The sequence below is a fragment of the Eucyclogobius newberryi genome, unplaced genomic scaffold, assembly GCF_026437365.1.
Source record: "Eucyclogobius newberryi isolate DKJ021-1_F unplaced genomic scaffold, fEucNew1.0.hap1 SCAF_12, whole genome shotgun sequence".
NCBI classification, from domain to species: Eukaryota; Metazoa; Chordata; class Actinopteri; order Gobiiformes; family Gobiidae; genus Eucyclogobius; species Eucyclogobius newberryi.
In genome coordinates this window covers 22,874,847-22,901,210 of record NW_027315746.1, presented here as the reverse complement: position 1 = coordinate 22,901,210, position 26,364 = coordinate 22,874,847, and the positions used below count along the sequence as shown (strand labels likewise).

The 26,364-nt window shown below is 40.5% G+C and overlaps 1 protein-coding gene across 4 annotated transcripts in view; it reads right to left on the bottom strand.

The window, feature by feature from the left end:
• The window catches only part of LOC140356523 (5'-AMP-activated protein kinase subunit gamma-2-like), a 28,724-nt gene that overhangs the window by 1,721 nt on the left and 639 nt on the right, over positions 1 to 26,364 (bottom strand). Inside the window, exons 2-15 of one of the 4 annotated variants that reach the window (XM_072441522.1) lie at positions 20,780 to 20,842; positions 19,514 to 19,733; positions 7,329 to 7,543; positions 4,907 to 4,958; positions 4,409 to 4,515; positions 4,066 to 4,147; positions 3,315 to 3,373; positions 3,197 to 3,242; positions 3,066 to 3,120; positions 2,719 to 2,845; positions 2,453 to 2,618; positions 2,337 to 2,374; positions 1,820 to 1,966; positions 1,652 to 1,745 (exon numbers count right to left, since the gene is read on the bottom strand). In XM_072441522.1, the coding sequence (XP_072297623.1) occupies positions 1,652 to 1,745; positions 1,820 to 1,966; positions 2,337 to 2,374; positions 2,453 to 2,618; positions 2,719 to 2,845; positions 3,066 to 3,120; positions 3,197 to 3,242; positions 3,315 to 3,373; positions 4,066 to 4,147; positions 4,409 to 4,515; positions 4,907 to 4,958; positions 7,329 to 7,543; positions 19,514 to 19,733; positions 20,780 to 20,842 (1,471 nt within the window). Of the gene's footprint in view, positions 1 to 1,651; positions 1,746 to 1,819; positions 1,967 to 2,336; positions 2,375 to 2,452; positions 2,619 to 2,718; positions 2,846 to 3,065; positions 3,121 to 3,196; positions 3,243 to 3,314; positions 3,374 to 4,065; positions 4,148 to 4,408; positions 4,516 to 4,906; positions 4,959 to 5,478; positions 5,586 to 7,328; positions 7,544 to 15,078; positions 15,303 to 19,513; positions 19,734 to 20,779; positions 20,843 to 26,364 lie in introns of those variants that run through there. The other 3 variants (XM_072441523.1, XM_072441524.1, XM_072441525.1) reach the window with 3 other exon arrangements.

Here is a 26,364-nt window from a genome sequence, read left to right as displayed (position 1 = left end):
GGAGAGGCGAGCCTGTAACAATTTATGTTTATGATGGTCAGGTTTTGTTTTTTGGAGTAAAAATGCCTGTAGGATAAGATTAATGCCATATTCTGTAACATTTCAGAACTAAATGTATGTTAAACACTGGAGTCTTCATCTCACAGTGAGACTTGGTTACTGGATAAAGGGTCTAGTATTCTTCCTGTTCTTCTAAAAACATTCCAGCTGGACTTGGAGCCCTGCTGAGAAGTGATTAGTCTCACAAACTCCATCGCTTCATTAATGTGGAGAGCGATGCAAGCAGCTGTTCAACAAAATCAAACTCATTCATGAGATTGGTGTAAAACATCTTCCTAGACCACCCTGGCAACCATCTTACCACCAGTCACTAGGGAGGTCACAATATTCAATTGTGCTGATCTTTTATTGACGGCCAATTTTACAATGATTCATGATCATAAAAAACATGAAATCTTTTTTTTTCATTCACATTGTCTTTAGATCAGCGTTCTTCTGGAGTGTGACCAGCTTAAGGAAATCTAACTTTGTGAATAATACGGTTTGTAGAAAAAGATTTAAGATAAACTAAAGTTAAGCAATGTGACAAAACAGCCCTTTAACTTTAGGTTTACTTATTTGGGGGGCATAGAGTGGATATAAATTATTTTTTTTTCCTTCTAAAATATTCATGATTTTTTTTTAGCTTCTACGGTCAATATTGTGCCCTGCATAATCACACTTATCGATTAATTGTGAATAGTCTTGACAAACTTAGATCAGAAGTTGGCCTCAAATGTTTTTCATTGTAAAACCAGAGGTTTCAGTAAACATAATTCCAGTCCGTCTTTGTAACAGACAGATCCCAAAAAAATACACCAGGGGCTTTTTAAAGACATTATATAGTCATATATCTTCATTATTTATATTTCCTCCTTTAAACTCAGCGGTTGCTGCTCAGAAATGGGAATGTTTAAGCACTTTGCGTCTGCAAAACACACCAACCAACACGCCGCCACTCTCTGTACTCCATCTTGTACAAACTAGTGCTGAAGTAGCAAACGCAGTAAAAAGGAGAAATACTCAGTGTTTTTATGCTTCAACATTTGTGTAGCCACACTGTTCTTTGTTTATAAGATCATGACGTGCTTTCTGTGCACTGTGCAGCACATTAATGTGTCAGAACCACCGCACCACTAAAAGGCTGAATTCTGGAGAAAAGTGAAGCGTAAAGTCTGATTTTAGTTCAGTCTTGGCCCAATTCATCAGAGAAAGACAAATTAATTGCATTTCATTGAAGTTATGTTGATATTCTATGAAAAGTAAAAGGCTGCACTGACCAGAGTCTAAGGTTACATGAACTTCTTTGATATTTAAATGAGGAAGCTAGTTCTTTTTACTCGTTTTAGAGCTGATCCTTGAGTGAGAACAAAGAGTCCCATTTTAAAATATAATATAATAAATTACTTAAAGCGTGTTGGCTGCCAGTGTCTTCCCTAATGCAATAGTCTGTAGATCATACCAGAGCACACAGCAGGGCAAACCAGAAGCCAGGCAGCATGCGCTCTCACAGCTGGAGGCGTCCTACCTGGGACAGGGCTATGGGGCGGGGTGGGGGGCTCAGTGTCCAGGGTAGGGGGGGGAGTGGGAGGTCAGTGCTGAGCGTCTATACCTGCCGGGCTGAGCACCAGGGCCTGGAGGATGTCTGACAGGGAGATGATGCCCTCGATGTTTGAGTGTTCATCTACTACGACCAAACGGTGCACCTGATCAAAGAGGACAGAGCAAACCAGTTTATGACTTATTCTTATTGTTAAATAAATGATGATCAAGGGCTTACCTCAGCTTTGACTATTCTGTCCACAATGGTATCCAATGTCTCCATTTTATGGCACTTGACCACTCCTTCAAAGTACTGGGAGCGATGTTTCAATGCCTGGGTAACCGTGATGTCAAGGTTGTTGTAGGTTTTCTCAGCAGCCAAATTCTGTACAATTATTCATCTGTTAATGAACATGCATAAAATACTCGTGCATATGAAACCGACTGGCCTTGGTGGATTTATGGACAGAAGGATTATATTAGAGAACTACATTTGAGTCCTTGTTTTACCATCTAATGCTTCCAAGTGCTAAAATTGAATACAGACGAATATCTGGTCTATGTCGGAACATAAAGAGTTATGACACTCGCGTCATAAACATGCTTCATGTTTCCATCTCTATTACTTTACCATAAAGGAAATTATTGAATATGGTCAAAAGTCACCCTTTTTATACTTTAAACTCCAGTATAATCTAAATCAGGAGCAGTTTACAATAAAACAATATATACTGAACTTCAAAAATTAAACTTACAATGACATCAAACTTTGAGTAAATGTCCACAACCTTGCCTATGAAGAAGGAAGATTTTAGAACAGTTAATGGTATTTAACAGTAAAAATAGACTGTAGATTTTGTTTAGCTCTCACCAGCCTCATCGACTACAGGCACCGCAGACACCCTCTTCTCCACAAAGATGCTGAGTGCTTTGATGATGGGCGTGTCAGGGTGGATGAAAGCGATCTCACGATACGTGCCGATGCCCAGCTCTCCCAGAGACTGCTTCATAAAGGCTGGCTTTGGCATTTCACGCATCTGAAATACATGCTTTATTTATTAGAATCAAGATGTCACAATGTTATCGTCACTGGCCACCAGAGGGCAGAGGTTGTGCATAATCATGTGGTCAACTTACAAAAAGCTGGAGGAACTTGAGGATCCTTTTGTGTGTGAGAATGTAAAGTGCATTTCCAGTGACTGGGTCGATGACAGGCAGACGGTGGATTTTGTTTTTGATGAGGGTGTACACTGCCTCGAACAGACTGCAACATGAAAACGCATATGGAAATAAGACAACATTTCACATGGAATCATCTCACAGAGCAATGTAGGTTCAAACGCACTCAAACAATGCAGCTATCAGCAAGTCAGAGGACCATCATTTGTCATTTAGATTCATTTAAAAGCAATGTAAATACCTCACAAAACCCCTAAATATGCAAAGTAAATCCAGACAAAATAAGGTAACAATGTAAAACACACCTTGCCTCAGGAGATATGTTGACCAATGGTTTGAATGTTGCTTGAAGGTAAACCTCTGTGTAGAAAAACAAAAAAGCGGGTAGAAAACGACATTATGATTTGATTTTCCTTACATTTAACGTGATACTAACCTCTCCACGTCTCGAGTTTGTGCTCCTCCAATTCATATATTTGCACCTGGGACAGAAGGACATTTATTTACTCTGATGAAGTCACCGAGAAACACCCACAGCGCAAACATTTACCTACCAATGGAGACTTATAGTATCTGTGTAGTATAATGATGAAGTCTGTGATTGTCAGCATTCCTGAGAACAAACGCGGAGATATCACACAAAGAGACCACCTTCTGAACGGGCCTGGCACAGACGTGTGAAGTAAAGCTGGAGTATTGCAACTTTGGGGTGTGGCACGGGCACCGCACGGGCATCGTTCACTACCCCCCCGCCCCGCTTTATCCTCACACAGGCTCCACATCTATAATTCATCGCCGACTGACTTGCAATAAACTCCACAAAGACAATCAAGCAGCGTCTACCGTGTCAGTTCACTGTTTGGACTTGTTCCCCTCAGCTCCGAGGGGTCTGCAGAGTTCAAACTGAAGTCTTCAACGCATGCGAGTCGTTACTGGGTTTAATGGCTTATGACAGCGATAATGAGTTCTGCTCAATAGAACGCTGTGCTCCACCAAGCGTGACCGGCAGCAAAACAAATGTGAGGTTTCTTGCTGCGTTAATTTGGAAGTACTAAGAACAACTCGAGGTCATTATAATAAGAGACTGACAAATGTTCTGCTCAACTGTTTTTTTTAAATGAGGGATGATTTCAAAACAAAGCAAACAGACAATCTTAAAAACATCTTATTTGATGTACAGGAGTATGCTTAAGGACAGATAAAAAAAATATTGATAAAAAAAAAGGTAATTGACAATGACCTAGAATGGAATCCAACAATACAAAGCAATAAAAAGCAACAACAGATGGAAAATGTTGCTCTTACCCACAAAACTTTGCTTCTCCGTGTCCCACAGAGGAGCAGCTCGCACCCCATTTGCCACTAAAGCGAAGAATGCTTTTTTAACCTGTAAAACAACAGCAGTATTAGTTTCTTAGATAAACAATGCAGATCTTATTCACACAAGGAAAAAAGCGTGTGCCTAATGTGAAGGCTAAAAAAGGCTAAAAATGCACACAAAGACTTGACCAAGTTATTGTTTAACAACTTTAAGACATTTGCATACAAACTACTCTGATGTGCAAATACTCGAACTAACTGTGAATCTGTTCCTTCTCACACACATTTACAGGGAGTCATATCAAGAATACAGAAGCTGATGACTAACTTGGAGAGCGGTATCAAATACGACCAGCTTGGAACTTGTGGGAACGATGTCGTAGCACTTATGGGATTTCATAAAGCGCATGTAAATGTCACTTTCTGGTTCAGCAGCTGGAAAACACAAACAAAACACAAATCTCACAGGAAAGCCATAATTAGAGCGGGAAAAAAAAAAACACCAAGCAAGGCTCTGCTCAAGTCCAGGTGGTCTGCAATCTGCACTCATGAAGACAGGCTTTTGAGTCACTCCAGGTGTAATAAAACTACAGTAGAAAGTATCATATGGAAACTTTTTTTTTTTGCTTCGAGCCAAAGTATGTACTATATATAAGCTAAGTTATTGCAAATTCAGAGCCAAGAATGTCTTATGGCTCCATTAAAACGTAAAAACTGTAGGGCTATATATTTGAGAAACAAACACTGTTTAAAGATCACCAGACAGAGAGCAGTGGAACACAGCAAAGACTCTGATTTCTGACATCGTGCGATCACGTTTACTTACCATCATCATCGAGTTCAAGTTTCTCCAGCATGCCTTCAAACAGACCGTATACCTGCGGACAGAAGGAGGCACGTATGTGGTCAGGACGAGCAGACCCGGAGCAGACACGGCGCTGTCAGAGCACGACAAAGTTTACTGCAAACTGTTACAGCAGCGGGAGGAGCAGGAGCAGCAGCGGGAGGAGCAGGAGGAGCAGCGGGAGGAGCAGCGGCGGGAGGAGCAGCGGGAGGAGCAGCAGCGGGAGGAGCAGGAGGAGCAGCGGGAGGAGCAGCAGCGGGAGGAGCAGCGGGAGGAGCAGGAGGAGCAGACGCACGACGCTTCACAGAACAAGCAGGTCTCGGACTATTTTCCTTCATTTAAAACAATCCCGAGGTGAAGCGGCGCAACATTCGCCTCATTATTATTAGACCGCACACCCCTAAAATGGAGAGTGGAACAGTCCTGACCCAATGGCCGCAGCGGGGGACGCAAAGCTCGCGCGCAGCTACTGTACCGCTCTGTTTGAAGAAATCCTGCTACAATGAGACATGCGGCTCATTGTCGGACTACTAATCCCGACCATGAGCACTCACCATGGCGCGACAAGTTCACGTGGAGGTCGGAGAAAAAACAGGAAGTTACACGCGCCAGAGACACACCCCTCCAAAACACAACAGCCTAAACACCCGCCTCACCATATTAGGAAATCCCCACGTTGCTAGGCAGCAAGAAGCTGGGGATGCCTTACGGATGATTACAGTGACAGGTACAATGTCCAAGACGTGTAACATCTGACTGTGATAGAGAATATCCTCTTGGACACTGCAGTAGAACTATTTACGTAAACATATTTCATATTGCCATATCTTAATACATGCTGTGTCCTGTTGAGATTCATACAAGGTCATCTGTCTGTTGCCAACACCATTTTCCCTGGTTCCTCTTTGGAAAGGAGCGCAGCAGTGCCTCGGTTAGAAAATGCTAAACAGTCCGTAGTGTCGCCCTGTGATGGTGATACAGCAATTCTCGGGCCAAAATGCAGCACACACACTCATAAATCTGCTTTGCTGCATCACAGTGGGACCGCGCTCTGCAAATGCACCTCAGAATCAGCATACGCACGTCCATTAAACAAACAGCTTTTATTCAAACTAGAACAGAAGGATTATTCTGTGGCTCCTCTGCAGTGTGGCAGATGAGTTCTGACAGGACAGAAGGGAAGAGCCATTATTCTCCGACCACAATCTTGAGTCCTTGGTGTTCATATCAACAGAGTACTATGTTGGTAATGAAATATTGATCTGGCCTCGCTGGCCACAGTCCACAATCACTCAGTGCTGATGCATCAAGACAGCCCTACAGATAATTATGCATTAAAATGTCAGAGAGATAGTTGAGGCCATGTAACTGTGGGAACCAAAAGTAACAATGTTGATATTTGGTTAATGAATGAGTTTTCAAGTTCAACTGTTGTAATTGCTGCAATAGTGCTTCAAGACATTATCAACTAATATGTATTTTGAAAGGTGTGCATGCCAGGATCAAATAAACACAGTATTAAAACATATGCATCACCACAGGCTCCTTCTTGGTGCTCTCCAGGAGCTGAGGGCTTTTTCAGCAGCAGGTGAATATACGCAGTGCACCATTTGATCAAAGACACTGCCCCATTTTAAGAATTCACAGACTACTGCAATTCTTCACCTCAAGGTCAACACAGTCAATGCTGCACCCGTCCTAAAGCTGCAAACTATGCAAATCATCTTTGATCCAGTTTTACATGTCTCTATTAGGAGTTCAGAGTAGAAGTGGAAGGTATACCAAAAACTGATGGTAGAATAATGAGTAGTAGTAGTAGTGAGTAAGTAGTAAAAAAGAATTCAATAAAAAAGCTGTTAAAAGTGCATAAGTTTATCAATATTTTTGATGGATTGCCATAATATTGTTGGAATATTGTCATGGGGATATGAGAAATAATATACTGTAATATTATATTATATTCTCTTTTATCTTCTTTTTTTCTGTCAATATCGCCCGCTCCTAGTTTACCGTGCACATTTTAAACACCTCCAGAAGTAACATGTGTTTTGAAAATATGTTTAAATGTTATAACCGGTCCTTGAAAAGAAATCTTGTGATTGTACCGTTCATGATTGTAGCTGGTCTAAGAGATTAGTAAAATATGAAAAGCTAAACCGTTGCAGTTTTTTACATTATAAAAGGGTGTTTTGCAGAAGACCTCATCGTAGCTGCATTCACACTTGCTCTTGTTCTTGTTTTGGTGTGTGGAAGTGTGAACGCAGCATTCGTTACTTGAATAATTGCAACCTTTGCCAATTGCCCATCATTCAAATTGTGATCTTGATACAATTCTTCACGTTGCAGCTCTATTTCAGGGTGAAGAAAAATAACTTGCATCTCTGATTGTGTGTGCAGAACCCACTTGTTGTGAGGTAGAGCTTGATGAAGGGATCGGTGGTTTGGAGGAGGAAGAGAGGCTGAGGCGCTGGCCCGTATCAGGGGGGTTGGAGAGGGAGCGAGAGCGCGTGGTGGGCTCCAAATGCTCCGGGCTTGGTCCACTCTGCGGCGTCACTGGGGTGAAGATGGGCTGGCTGAATGCCTGTGTGGGCGTGGCAGGCGGCGTGGAGAGACCGGAAGCTGCAGAAAGAAATGTATTTACCAATATTTAGTAATGGTGAGACGCGTGTACGCCAAAAGACTTTCATAACTTTAAAACTTCAACACATGGCTATCGTTGACACATTTTCTCACAAAACTCATTCCTTTGATTTGGCAGATAAAACTTGCAAATTCACGTGGCATTTTTAAATCTGTGGGATGAGGCACAGTACAAAGCAAGTATCAAATTCTTCAGATCCGAGCCAGCAAAAAGTTTCCCAAATGTCATGAAATCTATATTCTATTACGAGCTGTATTGTGAGTGTTGAAATCTAAGACTGCATCGTCCCTGGCCCTGCAAGAATTAATCTTCTCCCATGTTGCATTACAGCGGGAATGTGTAGCAGGTCATGGAGCCTGACAGACATTAAAGATGACCGAGCCGTGGCCTCGGTGCTGCTGCTGCTGACAGAAGGGATGTCCAGAGCTGTGAAGCAATGCACCAAAGGACACCTCCAATATTAACTGACCACACACAGAGTTTAGACTGTGCATGACATATGAACCCAGCAGTCGCATTTACAAAATTTTCAAATATTACATCGTCATTTTTTCTGTTCTTTTTTTTTTTTTACAGCTTTTATGGTTACTATGAGTCAAGGGAACAAACATATTACATAAAGAAACAAGTTTGTGTAATCCCTCATTCGTCCAAGAGTGTTCCATTGTAGAAAAAAATGTGTTCCATCATCTGGACTCTGGAAACATTTGGAATCTCATCCAAGGGTCATTTTCAATCTGCTAATTGAGTCTGGGAACTCTTTCGTTTTATATCCTACTTTGTAAGCCCTGCCCACCGCGCGGGACCTCCAGATAAAGGGAGTTTTTGGTTTCGCTGCGCTTTGTTTTCTAGCTACCCTGTAATGGGCTCTCTACACATCCACACCCCTACAGAAGACGACATCACAGCCACAAAAACAGCCGATAGGAACTATAAAATGACAGAAACAGACGCTGCAGCCCTGATGTTAAACTGAAGAGTGCCAAGCCACTTCCTTCAAAGATCACGCTGGAAGAGAGGAAGGCACTCTCAGCAATACAAAAAGATCACAGCATTAACCATTTTCAGAAGAAGGCACTGACCTCCTTTTCAGGCATTGCCCAAAAACTTTGGTACCGCTATGTGGATGACACATTTCTTGATGGTCACAAATTTTGTGACCATCAAGAATCAAGAGCTGGAAGCCTTCTCAGAGCACATCAATGCTGTGGACCCGCATATCAGGTTTACAAGAGAAGACGCTGAGGAGAACCGCTTGGCCTTTCTTGAGAGGACGGAACGCTCCAAATAAAAGTATATAGGAAACCTACATACACGGATCAGTAGCTGATCTTTGACTCAAACCACCCTCTACAGCAGGGGTGGGCAATTATTTTCCTCCGAGGGCCATATTCGAATCCAAGCAAGTAGCGGAGGGCCGGCCCGCGATCATTGGTGTGAAAAAAAAAAATTAAATATCAAATAAAATATCACTTTTCTGTCAAATATAGGCTATTGAATATATTATTTAATTCATTTCATGCCATATTTATTAAGGATACAAGTGCAGACAGATGCCTGAGGGCAAAAAAGGAAAAAATAAAAAAAATAAAGATTTTTTTTTTTGGAATACTTGGACAAGCTTGGCGGGCCGGATTGAAAGGCACAGCTCAGAGGACAAGAGGAAAGAGGAAAATCACGTCCGGAATGCTCTCTCAGCCTGTGGATACCCGGGATTGGGCTCCAAACAAAGTGAAGAGAACCAAAAAGCAGGACAAAAGGGACGAAATTCCTGTTTATTTTAAACCAGGCAACACAAAAACGTGTTCATCCAAAGAACAAGATTCCGACACAAAAAGCAAGCAATGTATTGTATTCTATCCAATGCAGTGAAGAAAGAGCAGTACATAGTTGAGACTAAACAGCCACTTCACAGGAGGCTTTATCAACACAGAAGTCATGCTAATTCAGGACCACAGAGCGCCGTGCATCAGTTGAAGACAGTGAGAGGAAGATTCTAAGCAGGGAGATAAGATGGTTTGAAAGAGGAGCTAAGGAGGCTTTGTGAAAAAAGAGAATCCTTCTTTAAACAAAATGGAGGTTTAAGATTCAACCTTCCGTATTATAGTGTTTTGAAACCCTGGAGCAGGAAACACTGGGGGCATTCTGTTGCTAATCAGGTAGTGGGGAGGGAGGGAGTGAAAGTCAGGTTACAATAGGATGTAGCCCATTACAGGGCTGCTAGAAAACAAAGTGGAGTCTCTAGTGAAACCAAAAACTCCCTTTATCAGGAGGTCCCGCCCGGTGGGCCGGGCTTACTCAGAGTAGGATATAAAACCTGAGTTCCAAACTCAATTCACAGATTGAGAATGACTCTTGGATGAGAGTTGGAACTTTTTGTTTTTCTAAAAACAGAGTCCAGATGATACAACATAATTTTTTTCAGCCTAACCCTAACCCAACAATCAAATAAGAACATGTTTTAAAAAAAAGAAAGCTTCATTAGCTTTTCAGTTGAATTTCACAGACAACAACAGGGAATTCTATCCAGATGCCGATGAAACAAACTATCCACCAAGGCATTACAACAAGGACTGTGCCACAACAACAAACAAGTATGTAATATGGGATGAACATCATGATTCTCTTTAGTCCCAACTGACAAAACCAAAAAGAGGAGACTTCTGTCAGATAAAACTGTACGGATTGTATTTGCAAAAAGTAAATAAACAGATACTAAATTTTTCTGAGGCGATCTGCGCTTAATCCCCTTTTAACGCTCCTAACTGTGGCTTCTTTAAACTTGCTGTGGGCCCAGAGGCTGCTCAGTGGGGGTGATCTGGGTCAGAAGTGGGTGGTAAGTCAAGGCAGAGCTCCCCTTACATGGGCACGAGTGACCTTATGCAATGTCACAAGCTTGATGCAAACAAATTATGTTGAAATTATTATAAAACAAATTTCCATTTGATCACAGCTTGTAGAACCGGAAGTCATTTGTATTTACATAAGCGGTGCTGTTGGGATGCCGCTTTGGGCTCTCACATGACAGCTCTTCACGGCGGGCGTCACTATCTTACACACAGCGACATGTGACACTGGCTCCGCCCTCTGGACATATTTCTCTGGCCAGACTTGGAAAGGCCGTTGTGATGTGGGGCAAATGTTTCACATTACGCACGGCACATCATGGAACTTCCAGTTGACTATTATTATGTTGGATGTGAACGTCAAATCCAGTGTGAAAGTGTGAACGTCACAGGACCAGAGAAGGGACAACGCAGATTATAATGTGGTGTAATTTTTAATTTGTCTAGTTGATTTGAGACTTGATAACTTGGTTTAAGAAAATTATAAAATGTAAGATGACATCGTATAAAAAGCTTCAGTTGTAGTCATCTGGACTCAGTTTGTAAGATGACATCATTTATTAGATTTGCTGGCAGTTTAAATTATGCTAAAATAAAACAGCAGCTGCACAGACTTGATTTCAAATCAAATCAAATCAAATCAATTTATTTTTGTAAGGCCCAAAATCACAACAACAGTTGCCTCTGAGGGCCACAGGGAGAAATGAATGATTTACACCTGATGATTTCATAAAGTGAGTTCAGACACAATACAGCAAAAGTCAGATTGAATAATAAAGAGCTTTTATGGATGGCAATTCTATACCACAAAATCTGTCAGGATGAGTTATTGAAGGTTGGCATGTTGGTGAACATTTCTCTTGGTGTGCTCCTGACATTTAGTTGGCACGGAGCCGCCCTCTTTGGCATGCCTTGCTTTCTCTGTGTAGGTCTTCTTATTTTAGCTGCGCTGCTGTGGCACATTCCACAGCCGTAGATAAGAGTAGAACTGAGCCCTCTGCGCCGCTGGGTTATTAGGGGCATCACCCAGCAAACAGGAAACACAGTTCTGTTGGGAGGGGTGGCCATTAACTGTGAAATGTCTTTTACATAAGGGGTTCCCAAACATTTCAGGCCGGGACCCCCAAAATAACCACTAAACACACTCCGGACTCCACCAGTAAAAAAATAGACGAATGATAGATGAGATATAGATGAAATAGACGTCTCTTAACATTTCAAGCTGTAAATCGCTAAAATTAGGTATATTTGTATATGTTTTCACTAAAACATACGGTTTTCAATTTAAAAGAAAATAGAGTATCATCATTTTAAAATGACATGATGAAATGGTCTCGCGCCCCCAGCTCATGCTTTAGTTGTACACATGAAGCTCATGCTTCAGTTGTACACCACCAAACCAGTTTTCATGAGTTTGAAGCTATGATGATGTTTCTTCTATGACCACAGCAAATTACAATATTACATCTGTTGAATGGGGAAAGCCTTCAACTCAGGAAATAATTATTTGACCCACAAAAACAGAAAAATAGAATCATGATATTAATTTTTTTTTTTTAATATACATTTTTTTCAGTTTTAAAATGTTTATAAACAAATATGTCGGTGTAATCCCTCATTCGTCCAGGAGTGTTCCATTGTAGAAAAAAGTTTCGACTCATCCAAGAGTCATTGTCATAAGCTTATTGACAATGACTCTTGAATGAGAGTCAAAACATCTATGACTACAACTGAACCTTTTTCTACTTTATAAATTAAACAAAAAACAAATCACAGAATTTGACAGAGAGTGAAAGTAAAGGATATAGGGAAAAACAAAAGACAACCAACATAAAAGCTCCATTTAGCCTAAGATATTAACATTTCAAACTAAATTTTGTGTATGGGTGCTCTGTGCACCTTTTAACAGCCCCTTTGGGACAAATACTATTCTTTGAATTGAGTAAAAGTACTTTCAGTAGTTACAGTAAATTCAAAAAAGCTTTGAAACAGTGTAAAAGTCGCTTTGTTAAGACAGATTCTCAGGAAAGAAGATTGTCTGCGTCAGGTTAGAATCAAGATGCAGGCCAGCAACATTTTTTGTTCCAAACGTAATTCTGTAGAAATGTAGTCATGAAAGAGACCTGCTGTAAAAAAAAACTAACAAAAAAACAATACATGTAAACCTAAAAATTGTTAAGATAATCATAAAAATGAAAGAATTGCTTACATAGTTACTATATATTATTATATTACAACAAGATTTTGTGGAAATGTATTGAAATTCACTAAAAAACAAGTGTGGAAACAGGTTGAAGCTGCCGTACTAATTTATGAGTTGATTTAATAATTGCAGCATTGAGTCACTCTGTGCTGCCTCCATTAAATCAGATGAGAGAGTGATGCCTGAGGGAACTGGCAGTGTATTTAGTCATGAGGAGCTTGACGTCAGAGAGACACTGAGGTGACTGCGAGCCCGGTGAACGCAATGCCACTATCTTCATCTGTGGCCAACGTGTAACGTGATGAATCACAACTGCTATGTTTGTGCTATGTTTGTGCTATGTTTGTGCTATGTTTGTGCAGGGGTTCTGGTTAAAACTGGTGCAACAATGAGGCAATGCAGTGGAACGGTGACAAGACACAAGGTCACTGACCTCAATTAGCAAGTAGTTTCAACATGTTTCAATGGGCAGATTAGAGGAGGATTATATATAAGAAGAAAAAGTTTTTGAATTATTCTTATTATTATTCTTGATTTATTTACCAATTTAAATATCTCACAAAGACAACAAATAAACATAAAATCATTCATAATTTCAATCATTACAGGCAACATCTGACCCGATGTGGAAAGGTAATTCAACCATGAACCTAAAAACTGACCCCTGGCAGAAATAACTGACTCCAAAGGCTTGTGAGAACTGGTGATGTGTCTACTGAATCACTGCGGAGTCATTTTGGACCACTTTTTTTTCAGAATAGTTTTAACAGCCATATTGGTGTTTTGAGGCTGAACTGGGGTAAAACCGCAGCATCTCAAAGTCAGAACCCAAGAGTGTCTGAGCTTGAGTGAAAACAAGTGTCCCAGGTCCTGAAGCAGAAAAGCCTCAAACCCTCACACTGCCACCACCAGGTGTGACTGTGGGCATGATGTTATTATAACGTGGCCCGTTAGTTTTACACCAGATGTAATTGGCAACACAACTTTGTTTCATCTGTGGACAGAATACATTTAGAGGATCATTGGGCATCATCCAGCTGCTTCTTGTCAAATGTGAGAGAAGCTTCTATGTTCTTTTTATCTTGTGTCATTTTCTCCTTGAAACTCTGCCGTGAGTGCCATTCTTGTCTTTCTTATGGTTGGATCATGAACATTGCCCTTAACTAAGGCCAGTGCGGCTAGCTGGTCTTCAAATGCCATTCAGGTAACCCTGAATGGTCGTTGCACAAGCCCCGGGTGATAATCAGGCCTGTGCTCTGCCAATTGAGAGGTGCAATTACTTTTTCACAGGTTTGCAAGTGAATGAGTCAAAATTTGGAATATTATAAAAGGAACACAATTTCCCTGTTCAGGGAACAGTCAGGTTTGTGGCGATGCAAGCTCGCTCACAGTAAGGACAAGACTTTTTATATATTTTTTAGTGCAATAAGAAAACTGCTTCTATTTTTAGCTAAAAAGTTCAGTTGCAGTTTATGTAAACTTTTTGTGAATTATTACAAATTGGTTTGATGATCTGAAACCTTTGTGTGGTAAAAATTCAGAACTCAGGAACGCTTTGCAACAGTATTGTCAAGAAAAAAAAACCCTCACAATTCTTGTTTTGAATAGATGCCAAACCAGATTACATAACTAGAAGATCAGCAGCTGATAAAACTTGCAGTGTGACTTAAAAAAAAAAAAGATTACTGCGTGAGGTTAATAACACCCATCCACTCAGACGTGAGACAAAGTGACACATTTTCCTCTGGATCAAAGGATTTATGATCTGGCAAACATGTCACCACGTCGTTCCCTAACTTTACGATGATGCCATGAACCTACACACCATAAAGTCAATGGTAGCTTATCACCATATGAATATATTAGCACGACCCTCTTTTAGCCTAATGTAATAATAATAATACCAACCATATATCTACAGCTTGGTTTAAAAGTAGCTCCACATATGATGGAGGTGAGGAAAGTCATTTTATTTTAACATATGGGCCAGATAATATCTAAAGAATGACTTTTGAAAATATAAAATTCAGCAGTATTGTGATTCCGAATATTAATATCAATTCACAGAACACATTTTGAAACATGTACAGGAGCAATAACCTGTGAGGTACAAATGTGTAGGCATGACAAGCTGTAATGTGTACTTGCGTGTGCAGTCGATAGTAATGAATGAATGAATGAATGAATGAAAAACTATTTAGTCAAAAAAGTTTGTAAAACCATGAAAGTAGGCCTGCTCTAGTTTCACTGTACAATGTTACCCTTGTGTTACCTATAGATTCAGCACTTTTGAACTTACAGAGGGAATACTTTGCAAGCATGTGTGAAATCAGAGAAGCATCCCATACAGAAACTATACAGGCAAACTAAGGCCAAGGCAAATGACAATCAGTGCCACGAAAGCTGAACTAAGAGCACTTCCCTGACACATGCGACTTTAGCGACAGTACAGAGAATGTATTACCAGCGAGACACGATGACTCCGACTGCTGCCGCCCTCCCACCCAATCTGGCTCCTTGCGTTTCTTGCTCCTCCTCAGGCTGCCAAAGCTTTTCATGGGGCGCAGTGGGTTGTCGGTTCAATAGAACGTTTGACCATGACCATACGAATAAAAAGTGCAAAATACAACCTAAAATGCTACTTCGTGTTGACAAAAATGTGGTATTTAATCATTACGAAGCTAAAAAAAAAGAAATTTTTTTTTATGTGCACTAAAAATTCAGTGTAAACTCCAAGGTGATCATTCATAGAACAGTCCGACACTTAAGTTGAGCAAAAAAAGGGCAAGAGCAATGGCAATTCCCCAAAATAGTTAAGAAATGTGCAGGAGAAAATCATCCTTTGGGAAGAGCATAGTGTAAACAAAGTATAGTAACTTTAGTAGATTGCCGTCACTCGTCCTCCGGCTGACAGCAGGGATGCAGCAAATGAGAAACAAGTTCGCTCTGCTGCTATTGTAAATTGTCAGGTGCAGCTGAGAGTGGTGTTTCTTTAATATAGCAAGCCTGACAGCGGCCTGTAAAAGAAGGCTAGTCCCTAAGACGCGCTTCCGTATTGGTTGAATCCTCGCTTCAGCACCGCCCACTCCCCTCGCGCCTGCCTTCCTCCCTTTGCTCCGAGCAGCAGATTCAGCACAGCCACATCTGTCCCACTCTGTCTCCAGGCGGTGAATCATGGGCTGAAGTACGAACGCTTCAGCGTGTTGCTTTGTGGTCGACAGAAATCCCCAAATTCCGCGTGGATCTGCTGGTGCCTTCGCCGTTGACAAATTTTGAGAGTGAGACGGAGCAGGACAGTCTCGTGTATTGTCAGCTTCCACTTGCCTCACGTCCCATTAATATGAGCCACCGGAGCTTTAGCCTGCGCCATGAATGAACATGTTACTTAATAGAGCAGTTCAGTGGGTCAGACTAGTAACAGAGGAAGTGTGCCAACATAAAAATCATTAAATGGTAACTGTACTACACTATAATGTGCTCAAAAATGTACCTGACACAGTCCGGGCAAGCTGATTTCATTCAGACTTGTCGTGGCTAGCAAGAGAGCCCTTTTCTTTTGACAAATTAGATTTCAGGCAAAGGTTACAGTAGTTAGACATGTTAAAGTACTATATCATTAGCCAGCTTTTCAGCTAACAAAGAATGTCTGGAGGAATCTGTGAAATCTACCTGCGGTTTGGAGTGTTGTTGTGTCAAATGCAATTATGTGATAGTAAAGTTGCTCCTAATTATGATCCAAAAAGTAGGATTACAAACTATAAAGTACGGCTGCGAGATTAAATGCAATCAAATGGGAATTGTGATTTGAATAGATGCAAAATCCTGTCTTATTCTGCAAAGTAAATACTAACCCAGTTATTTAGAAAATTATTATTTTCATTTTTCGGTTTTAAGAGCATATTTTAGGTCTTTTTGTCAATTCTAATGGACACGTTTTAAAATGTGAACTATAAACAGAATTCAACAGCTAAAACACCAATTCCAATACAAAATACTAAACAAGATACCCGACTTAGAATAAAAGCGGTTCGCAAAATAATTATACTCGCTCACATTCTTTTTATTATAAGTCTATTCCTAATGTTTTCCTTAACTTAACCCCCTTCTTGTGTCTATGGAGATGTTATTATTCAAATGTTTTTTCAGGTATTTTTGAGCAGTAAAAACAATAATAATTGATTAAATGCATGACAAAAGAGTTTAATGCAACTCTGTGGAAAATGCCAGTCAAAGGAATAACATTTCTATAGAGACAAGATGCAGGTTTGACTTTAAAGAAAACTGAATTAGCCCAAAGTCCAAAGCTGCTTGTTCCTCACTGGTCCATGCTCCTTCCCCCTATGAAAATCCCTCAGCCCTTTTAGGGATGTACTGTATGAATTTGGAACTCAAAACTGCCCAGTTCCATTTATTTACAGTCAACAGACAGCTGCCCTGAGAAGCAACAGAGAGCGAGCGAGAGCCTGGTCACTTCCAGATAAGGTTAGGAAAGCAGCCGAGACTGACAATGTCCAGGCCAATGGGGAAACCTGTGCGAACCAGCAGCGTGAGCAGGAATTTAGATCATATTTACAGCACATAAGGAAAAAATTGTTTACAAAAAGCAGTGTATACTAAAACATATCTGAGTAAATGTTAAATTACAGTGAGCACAAAATAGTCACAAAATTAAAAGTATTAGTAGGAACACAGAACACAGAAGATTATGTGTAAAAACAACTTTGACTGTAGCACCGCCTAGTGGTAGAAGCACGGTACATACAAAAACAACCTGCCCAGCACAGAAGAGCATGGGTTTGTGTACAAAAACAACTGCTGTCTAGTCATTGAATGGACTGAGACAGAAAGCAGTGGCAAAAATCAGATCATTATGATCATAAAAATAATCATATAAATCGGATCATTATTATCATAAAAATAATCATCTAAATCGGATTATTATTATTATCATAAAAATAATCATGTAAATTGGATTATTTCTGGAGTGATCAGATTATTTAATTGAGTGTCTGCGTAATGATTACGTAAACACTATATGTTCTACTGTTTTTTATTATTATTATATTTTCCATTCGGCGCGTTTCGACTCCTTAACGCTTTAACCGATTTCAACAAGTTATATCTCATTACGATCGCTTTCACAGTATTACGTTCGCTATTACTTTTGACATTTGAACAACTTGTACCTTTTGCAGTATTTTCAAAAGGATTAGTACTTTTCCCCATTGAAATGAATGGGGCATTAGAATTATTATTTCTTTAGGCTTTATTCTTTAGGCTTTATTCTTTTGACTTAATTCTTTCTGCCACAACTCGGGTATTTTTGACCCCTGAACATCAATGAAAAGTCACGGGTCACCAAGGCTCTCTCTCTTTCTCCCTGCTCAGGTCTGCGTTCAGCACGATCTTGCAATTTGTCAGGACAAACTACTATTTGAAATGCAAACTACGCAATCATCAATGGTGAATTACTGAGCTTTGTTTGGTATGCCGCAAAACGCAGCAGAAAACATACACGGGTGTACATGTGTGTAAGTAGTACCACCAGTACTACTTACACACATGTAGTACTCTTACACACATGGTGTACTTTTACGTAAGAACGCAGATACTCACAATGGCTTCAGCCATTGCATATTATCTAGTTGTCATGTCAACGGTTAAATCTGATGGGAGTAATCAGATTTCTTTCTGAGCGTTCACACAGGTTTTGATGGGGAGAATAAGGCAAAAATGAAAGAGAAAATGTTAATCGAAAGAGTTATTTTTAAATGTATTGTTTTTGATAATCACATTTATTCTATGCATGAACACACCACAATGTGCAATCACATCTAATGACTGGGTTATCTGGTGATTAGTACTCTTGTTTTATGATTACTACTGGCCTTGTAAATGTCCTCAGTGTCTCTCAAGGCGACCTTTTTGTTGGCATTTTTACATAATAGTAAACTCTTCCACCAGCCGCTGCCAACAGTCCCTCTGTAGGAAACAACAGAGGGGAAACTAGTTTGGGCCAAAAGCGTATGAGTCATCTCTAATGCTACTCCGAGTTATACAAGCAGGCTGTTGTGTAAGAAGTTACAACGCAAAGTTCAAGCATAATGAGAGCCAAGGAAGAATCGGAGCCTGCTGAGGAAGTCTCCTGTGAAGGGAAAACTTGTCCTCAACATTTCATGTTTACTTTCTGACAGACAAAATAACAGGTCATTTTTGAGGTTTTAAGGAGGCAGGAGGGTAAACATCACTGTTATTACTACGCTAGGATTTTTACTATTATTATTTTCTCCTGTCTGCTAAAGGTCAACAATATTTAGATTTTGTTATAATACATTGGTCAAAGGGCTTGAGAATGTTTGCCTTTCAACAAACTTTAAAAATAATGCTTTGATTTTTTTATACAAACGGTAAAGTGCATGTTAGGTTATCAATTCGGTCAATCCAACAGTTAAAAAATGTCTTTAAACGTGTTAAATGTCAATCTGAAAAGTGCAGAAATCGTATCTTATACCCTTATTTGAAAGTATACAACAATGTTTATGATTTACTCAATATTCATTTCATTTTCACATCTAATCCTCAATATTTTGCCCACTTCTAATTAATATGTGTATTTTTATCTTGCAAATTAACTCAAAATATTACCACCCACACTTCAAATCACTGCTCTAAATTGTGGTTTCAGTGAACAAACAGGAAACCCGCACGAGAGTTTGATAAAAAGCTGCTGCTGTGACATTTCATTTTTGGTCCGATTACGTACCATTAATTCATTAATTTTTTCTGATTAGATTCACGGTAATACACCCTTCAAACTGGCGGCGCGTAACATTTAGGTAGCGCTCCTTCTTCCGCACTGACATTTGGAAAGGCCACTCGTTTTTGCCCCTTGTGCTTACCCCTCCTGTTCCTGAAGATGCCACTGAAGCTGAGGCGGCGGATCGACTTGGGTGACGAGGTGTGGTTGGAGGGGAAGGGGAAAATGCTCCTGGCTGTGGGGGGAACCATCTTTGGCTGCGCAGGAGCGGTCTGGGGGCTCGGGAGGACAGCGAAGGCATTGCCCGGACTGCCTCCTGATGCCGATTTGACTGGACTCGCTGATCGGATGAGACACTCTCCCTGCAAAGACATGACAGAAGTTTACCCGCGTGTGGATTTACTATACGCTGGTTTTCTGCGAGCTTGTGCGAGAGGGTCAGGGACGATGGAGCAGACATGTGTGATTTATAAAAAACTTTACAGCATGGAATTCATTGTGTAATCGCCGTTAGTTCTCCTTATTGCCCCATAAAAGTATTTACTTAGATTTTACACAGCTGGTTTCAAAGCAGTAGTGCAAAGGGCAGAAAAGGTCTAGGCCAGATGCGAAAAATATGTAAATATTTGCGCTGATATGGTTCTAAGCCGAGTCGCAAGGTCAATATCTTATAAACAACTCTCCATTTATTTGCTCTACATTTACCAAAACAAAACACCAGAGGCACCGGCCAATCTAGTTGGAGACAGACGGAGCCTCCGCCCACCAGTCATCTTTTAACTGTTTATGTACCACTCACTCAAGCAACCACACTCAAGTCAGGGGGTATGTTTTGAAAATATGATCATCTTAAGCTCAAAATGATAGAGATAGTATTAGAATAGCAGTTTGTTTTCTTACATTTCTTTGTGGCAAGTATGTGGTGTGTGAAAGTTCCCTTGAATTATATGATAGTTTTCACTCTTTTTCAAACTTTGCAATAGAAGGACAAACTACTAAACCCTCAGTGAGTGTTGTCTTGTCATTGCTATTGCCAGTTGTATCAAGTAACAACTCAAATATTTGATAGAGCTCGCCTTCATTGCGCACGTGTTTGCACCAATCCGCTGAGAAATCTGTAGCTCACGCCCTTCTGTGTTTGCCAACACTCCACAGTCATTGTGCAAGAGCAAATGAGAGGTTTAACCAGGCAGGTTTCAATCTGGAGTTTGCAACACAGCCTCGCCATAACACAGACAATTCACTGTAATTTTGTTGGATCTTTCTACAAAATTACAAAGGTCGACTGAATGTAAAAAATAGCCATGGAAAATATTTGGTCTGGGTCAGTTCTTGTCCAAAAAGCCGGACATGTCAAACAGACAAGATGAATAATGTTTAACTTTTGTACTTTGATGTAAAAACACACCTGAGAGGCGCTTTTCGAGGGGGTGCTTGTTTCGGTCTGTGTGAAGCCAAATCCAGCAATGTCCTGTAAGTAAATCGAAAAAGGCCAACAAGCATTAAGGACGAAGGGATCGACAAACGGGCAAGTCCTAATATTACATAATATTACATAGAATTAAACTAGGACTATATTTCAAAATCGGACTAAACTTTCACTAACCAGGATCGATTTAAGACTAAATGAATTCAAACTAGGTCCAACAAGCACCAGTTTACTCAGGCGGAGGATCGGATGTCTTGGTCAAGTGGATAAGGAACAACAACATGCACCGGAGGAGGTGAATTTGAACAGGCTTTAGTGGGTAAATCTGTCTCCAAACTTAAAAACAAAACATTTTAAATAAAATAAATAAGAATTACACAACGAGCAGTTGTGTTTCATGTGCCACAAACAGATATGTTTCAACTCTGAATCCAAAACCCTGATCACTGTCCATGAATGAGATATCATTGCATGAAGCTAGTGCCCTCACAGTAGTGGAGCATTTGTTTACACATAACGGTATTTTTTCAGCTGAAGCTGAGATTGTTTGAGGTCTGTGCTTATGTGCTGTACATGTTCTACACATCTGTGGTCGTAACAAGTGCTTTGTTTTATGCCATTGCGTTACAAGCTGGTGAAGCGCTGGGTCGGTGCTGGGAGGTAGAGTAAGGTCTGTGCTGGAAATGCTTATAGGCACAAAATGCAGGCCATCATCTCCAAAGTAGACCACCCTCTGCATAGGTCTGTGGCTGCTCAGAAAAGCAAAAGGAGTGACCGTTTATTCCCCTGAGCTGCAGAACAGAGCGTTTCAGGAGGTCTTTTCCCCCTGAGGCAATAAGGCAGCAAAATGCAGAATCAATGTAAATGAGGGTGAGGGGGGATTTAAACTTTCAATGTTTGTATACTGACACTTGTATTGAGTAAATCTGGACAACTGAACTCTTGAATTTCCCTGCCACGGATGAATAAAGTATCTATCTATCCATCTATGGTGATGGCCACAGTGATATAGAACGTGATCTACCTGTTGCTGGAAATACTTGGGTGTTAATGAATGCCCAGCAGTAAGCATTAGAATTGTCACTGACCGTGGTATTAAACCCCATTAAAATATTGTGATTGTGGTTGCTTGCTTGGTTTTTTTTTTGTGTCTAAAAGTTAAATTCCATAAACTATCTTATGACTGCTTAACAACCAAGTACCACCACCTGCTGTACTTTCACCACATCTTACAAACCTCTGGTATTCCATCAGTCAGCAAGATGAGTCAAAACAAGTGGACAATGGTGGTCATGGTGTCATGGATGAGAGTGATTAATAGCACCGAGCCGATTAGCATGCACCCTGGAAGCAGATAAACATGTTCCACCAGTGCAGACGGCCTTGTAACAACACGACACTTCCCCATACCAAAGACGAGGCTGGCATTTGTCTGCGGGCACACAATGCCACAGGCCAATGATACTTCATTACACATGCAATTAGGTGAACTTCAAGTGTAGGTTTTCCTACAGGAAAAGGATACCATATATTACACAATGGTACCTGAGGGCATTGTAGACATTCAATATGTTTCACCAAGAGTCTAACGATATTAACTGGCATGGGTGAGGCTAGACTCTAAAGAGGACGAAGGTAGACTAGTAATACTGACATGGTAATGTGGCCCTGTGCACAGGCTACTGCTTTAAATGTTGTTCAGACACGCTTTGTATTTAAAAAAACAAATATGTTTGCAGATCTTTATGGGCGTACATGTGCCATCCACATTCCAAAATACAAATAATGTGGCCAAACCAATTTGCCTCAATCCGCAGCACCTGTGGCTGCTTCCTTTGCCCTTAAATCCATTTAGGAGAACGTCATACTGCCACATCGTGGCCTGAGAGACACATAACAGGTACAGGCCAAAATGGTTCCTGACTTCCTAGGGATGATTTTAAAGATAAAACAGCTCACAGGTATTTCTCATTGGACAGACAAAAGTGATTGGCAGTTTAGAACTGAAAAGGACGAGCACATCAGACTCATCCATGACGATGGATGGACCCTGTTCCATATCCAGAGATACAGTCTATGCCCTGTTCCTGATTTGGGCCAGAATTTTGATGAGAGTAGCCAACTACACTCCAAAAAATGAAATATTGCCCTCAAGTAAATTGGAATGGAAAAAGCCACACAATTAATTGGCCTTGATCCTATTATATTTGGTATAATTTGTTTGTTGCATGCTAATTGTCACTTATGTCTTCAGCCTCCTTTTTTAACAAGACTCAAAATTCTGGCCTAAGAATGCAACAGAACAACGTCTTGCATTCTCACAAAAATTGTTATGGTGTAAACAGCTCGTCTAAAACCTGTACCAAATCCAACTTGAGCTGCCCCTGATCATAAACAGCAACTAGTCTGGGTGGTCAAAATAAGACAAAAGAACACATATAATGCTTTTTCAGGCATCCAATATGAAACTATAAAGTAGATTAGATTATTGTTTTACATGTTGTTCATTTCAAACTACAATATTGATCCAAAATGGTTCAATAGAAACAGACTCAGTAACTTCCTGTTCAAAACTGCAGAACTTCTTAGTGGCATTTCACTGTTGGACGCAGCAGAATTGAATCTACTTCTTTATTGTTGAAACAAAGGCCAATGGCAAGTGCTTCATTAATGACCTGGAGTCTTAATTTTTCTGAATCACAAATAAGTACAGATCTGTGGGAGGGGAAGTAGGAGCGCTCAAACCTCACAGCCTGGAATACTCAGACATGCATGAATCAATACAACTCAACTTTATGATGACTAAACACCATTATGGTTAATATGGTTATTATGTGTAATATGTCAGTTTTAAGTCAAAACAATTCATCTTATGTTTTTTTTTTTAGACTGGCAGATAAAATATATATAATTAAGAGGAGGAAAAGTTCAGAAATGGCTAAAATAATTACCATGCCAGTTGTAGTCTTGCAGCACTAGAGCAGTGGTACTCATATTGTAGTACAAGGCAAGGCAAGGCAAGGCAAGTTTATTTGTAGAGCACATTTCATACACAAGGCAATTCAAAGTGCTTCACAGCAGGAAAAATGCATTAAAATTACAAAGAAATTACAGAAACAGAAATACAATAAAATTAACTAAATTAAAAATTATCAATCCAACTGATTTTCTAAACTAATAAAATCACAAACAAAAGAGAAGAGTGCAAAGAAAAAATCCTTTCAGTCATATGCGCAGCTAAACAAAACTGTTTTTAGCTTAGATTTGAACATTGTCAGAGTAGAAGCCTGTCTCACATCTTCAGGAAGACTGTTCCAGATTCTAGCTGCATAAAACTGAAACGCAGATTCCCCATGTTTTGTCCTGACTCTGGGCACCAGGTCCCTGAGGTCCTCAGAGTCCGAGATGGTTCATATGGCACTAACATATCCAAGATGTACTTTGGTGCTAGGCCATGGAGAGACTTGTACACAAGCAGAGCTGCTTTAAAGTCTATTCTCTGAGCCACAGGAGCCAGTGCAGAGACCTGAGAACAGGACTAATGTGATCATACTTCCTGGTTCTGGTCAGGACCCGAGCAGCAGCGTTCTGGATGTACTGCAGCTGTTTTACAGCTCGTTTGGAGAGACCAGTGAGCAGGCCGTTACAGTAGTCTAATCTACTGGAGACAAACGCATGGATAAGTCTCTCTAAATCTGGTTTTGACACTATATTTTTGATTTTGGCAATGTTTTTTAGATGGTAAAAAGCTGCTGATGTTATTGATTTGACGTGGCTATTAAAGTTCAAGTCTGAGTCCATTATTACCCCCAGATTTCTAATTTGGTTTGTAGGTTTTAGAGCGAGACTCTGAAGGTGACCGCTAACACTTTCTCTTTGTTTCTGTGGGCCAAAAACGATTATTTCAGTCTTGTCTGAGTTCAGCTGGAGAAAGTTGTTTTGCATCCACACACTGATCTGTTGGATGCAGTGACAGAGTGAATCTACTGGTCCATAGTCACCTGCCGATAGTGAAACATAGATCTGAGTGTCGTCTGCATAATTGTGATAGGACACATTTTCACTGCGTATCAACTGACCTAACGGCAGCATGTAGAGGTTGAACAGAAGGGGACCCAGGACTGACCCTTGGGGCACTCCACAGGTCAGGGTCATGTGGTCTGAGACACAGCTACCAATTTCAACAAAGTACTTCCTGTCTTCCAGATAGGACCTTAACCAGTTTAGGGCAGTGCCAGTGATGCCCACCCAGTCCTCTAGTCTCTGTAAGAGGATCCCATGATCGACAGTGTCAAAAGCAGCACTCAGATCTAACAGAATTAAGACTGAGGCTTTGCCCGTGTCAGTGTTCAGGCGGATGTCATTTGTCACCTTGACAAGAGCAGTCTCAGTGCTGTGATGAGGTCTAAAACCTGACTGAAAAACATCAAATGAGTTGTTTATTAAGAGGAAATCTGTGAGCTGTTGGTAAACAACCTTTTCAAGGACTTTGCCCAAAAATGACAGATTAGAGATGGGCCGGTAATGACTCAGTACTGCGGCATCAAGACTGCTCTTCTTTAGGAGAGGCTTTATGACCGCAGTTTTCAAAGACATTGGGAATGTTCCAGATTGAAGCGACATGTTAACTATGTGAGTGAATGGTGCTAACAAACTGTTCAGCACAGACTTTAGAAATCTGGTGGGTAACACATCGAGGCAGCATGTAGATGAACTCAGACTGGTGATGATCTCATGGACAGTTTTGTCAGTTACTGGTGCAAAGTGAGTTAGCTCTAAGTGTCTGGGTGGTTTTAGGGTAATTTTTTGCATTGTGGGATTTATAGCATTTTTAATGCCCTGAACTTTGTCATTAAAGAATAATGCAAACTCATTACACTTGGATGTGGAAATGAGTTCTAACGGCAGCTGAGCTGGAGGGTTTGTTAATCTGTTTACTGTGGCAAACAGGACACGCGAGTTGTTACTGCAGCTTCCAATTATTTCAGAAAAATATCTTTCCCTAGTTCTACATAAGATTAAGTTGTACATGTTCAGCTTTTCTTTGTAAATCTCTTTTTGAACCTGGAGCTTTGACTTGCGCCATTTCCGTTCGGCCCTGCGGCACTCCCTTTTCTGTGCCCTGACCGAATCATCATTTCTCCACGGCGCCTTCTGCTTATTTTTAACCATTTTAGCCTTTATAGGGGCGATGGTGTCCAGAACATTCAAAATACTAGATGTAACAGAGTTCAACAAATCATTTACATTAGAACATGAGACATTTTCAAAGTTTATCATTTCCATAAACAGTGCACCTGTGCCATCACTTATGTGTCTCCTCTGAACAACTGCAGGACCAACCGGAGGTTGGGGAGAAACAGACAGGTCAAAGAAGACACAGAAATGATCAGACAGAGCAACATCGATCACATTAACATTTGAAATATTTACCCCCTTTGTAATTATGAGATCTAGAGTGTGTCCTTTGCTGTGGGTGGGGCCTCTCACATGCTGAGTAAGACTGAAGGTTTCAAGGACAGCATCAAGCTCTTTAGCGTACAAGTAAAAAGTATCCACTGTGA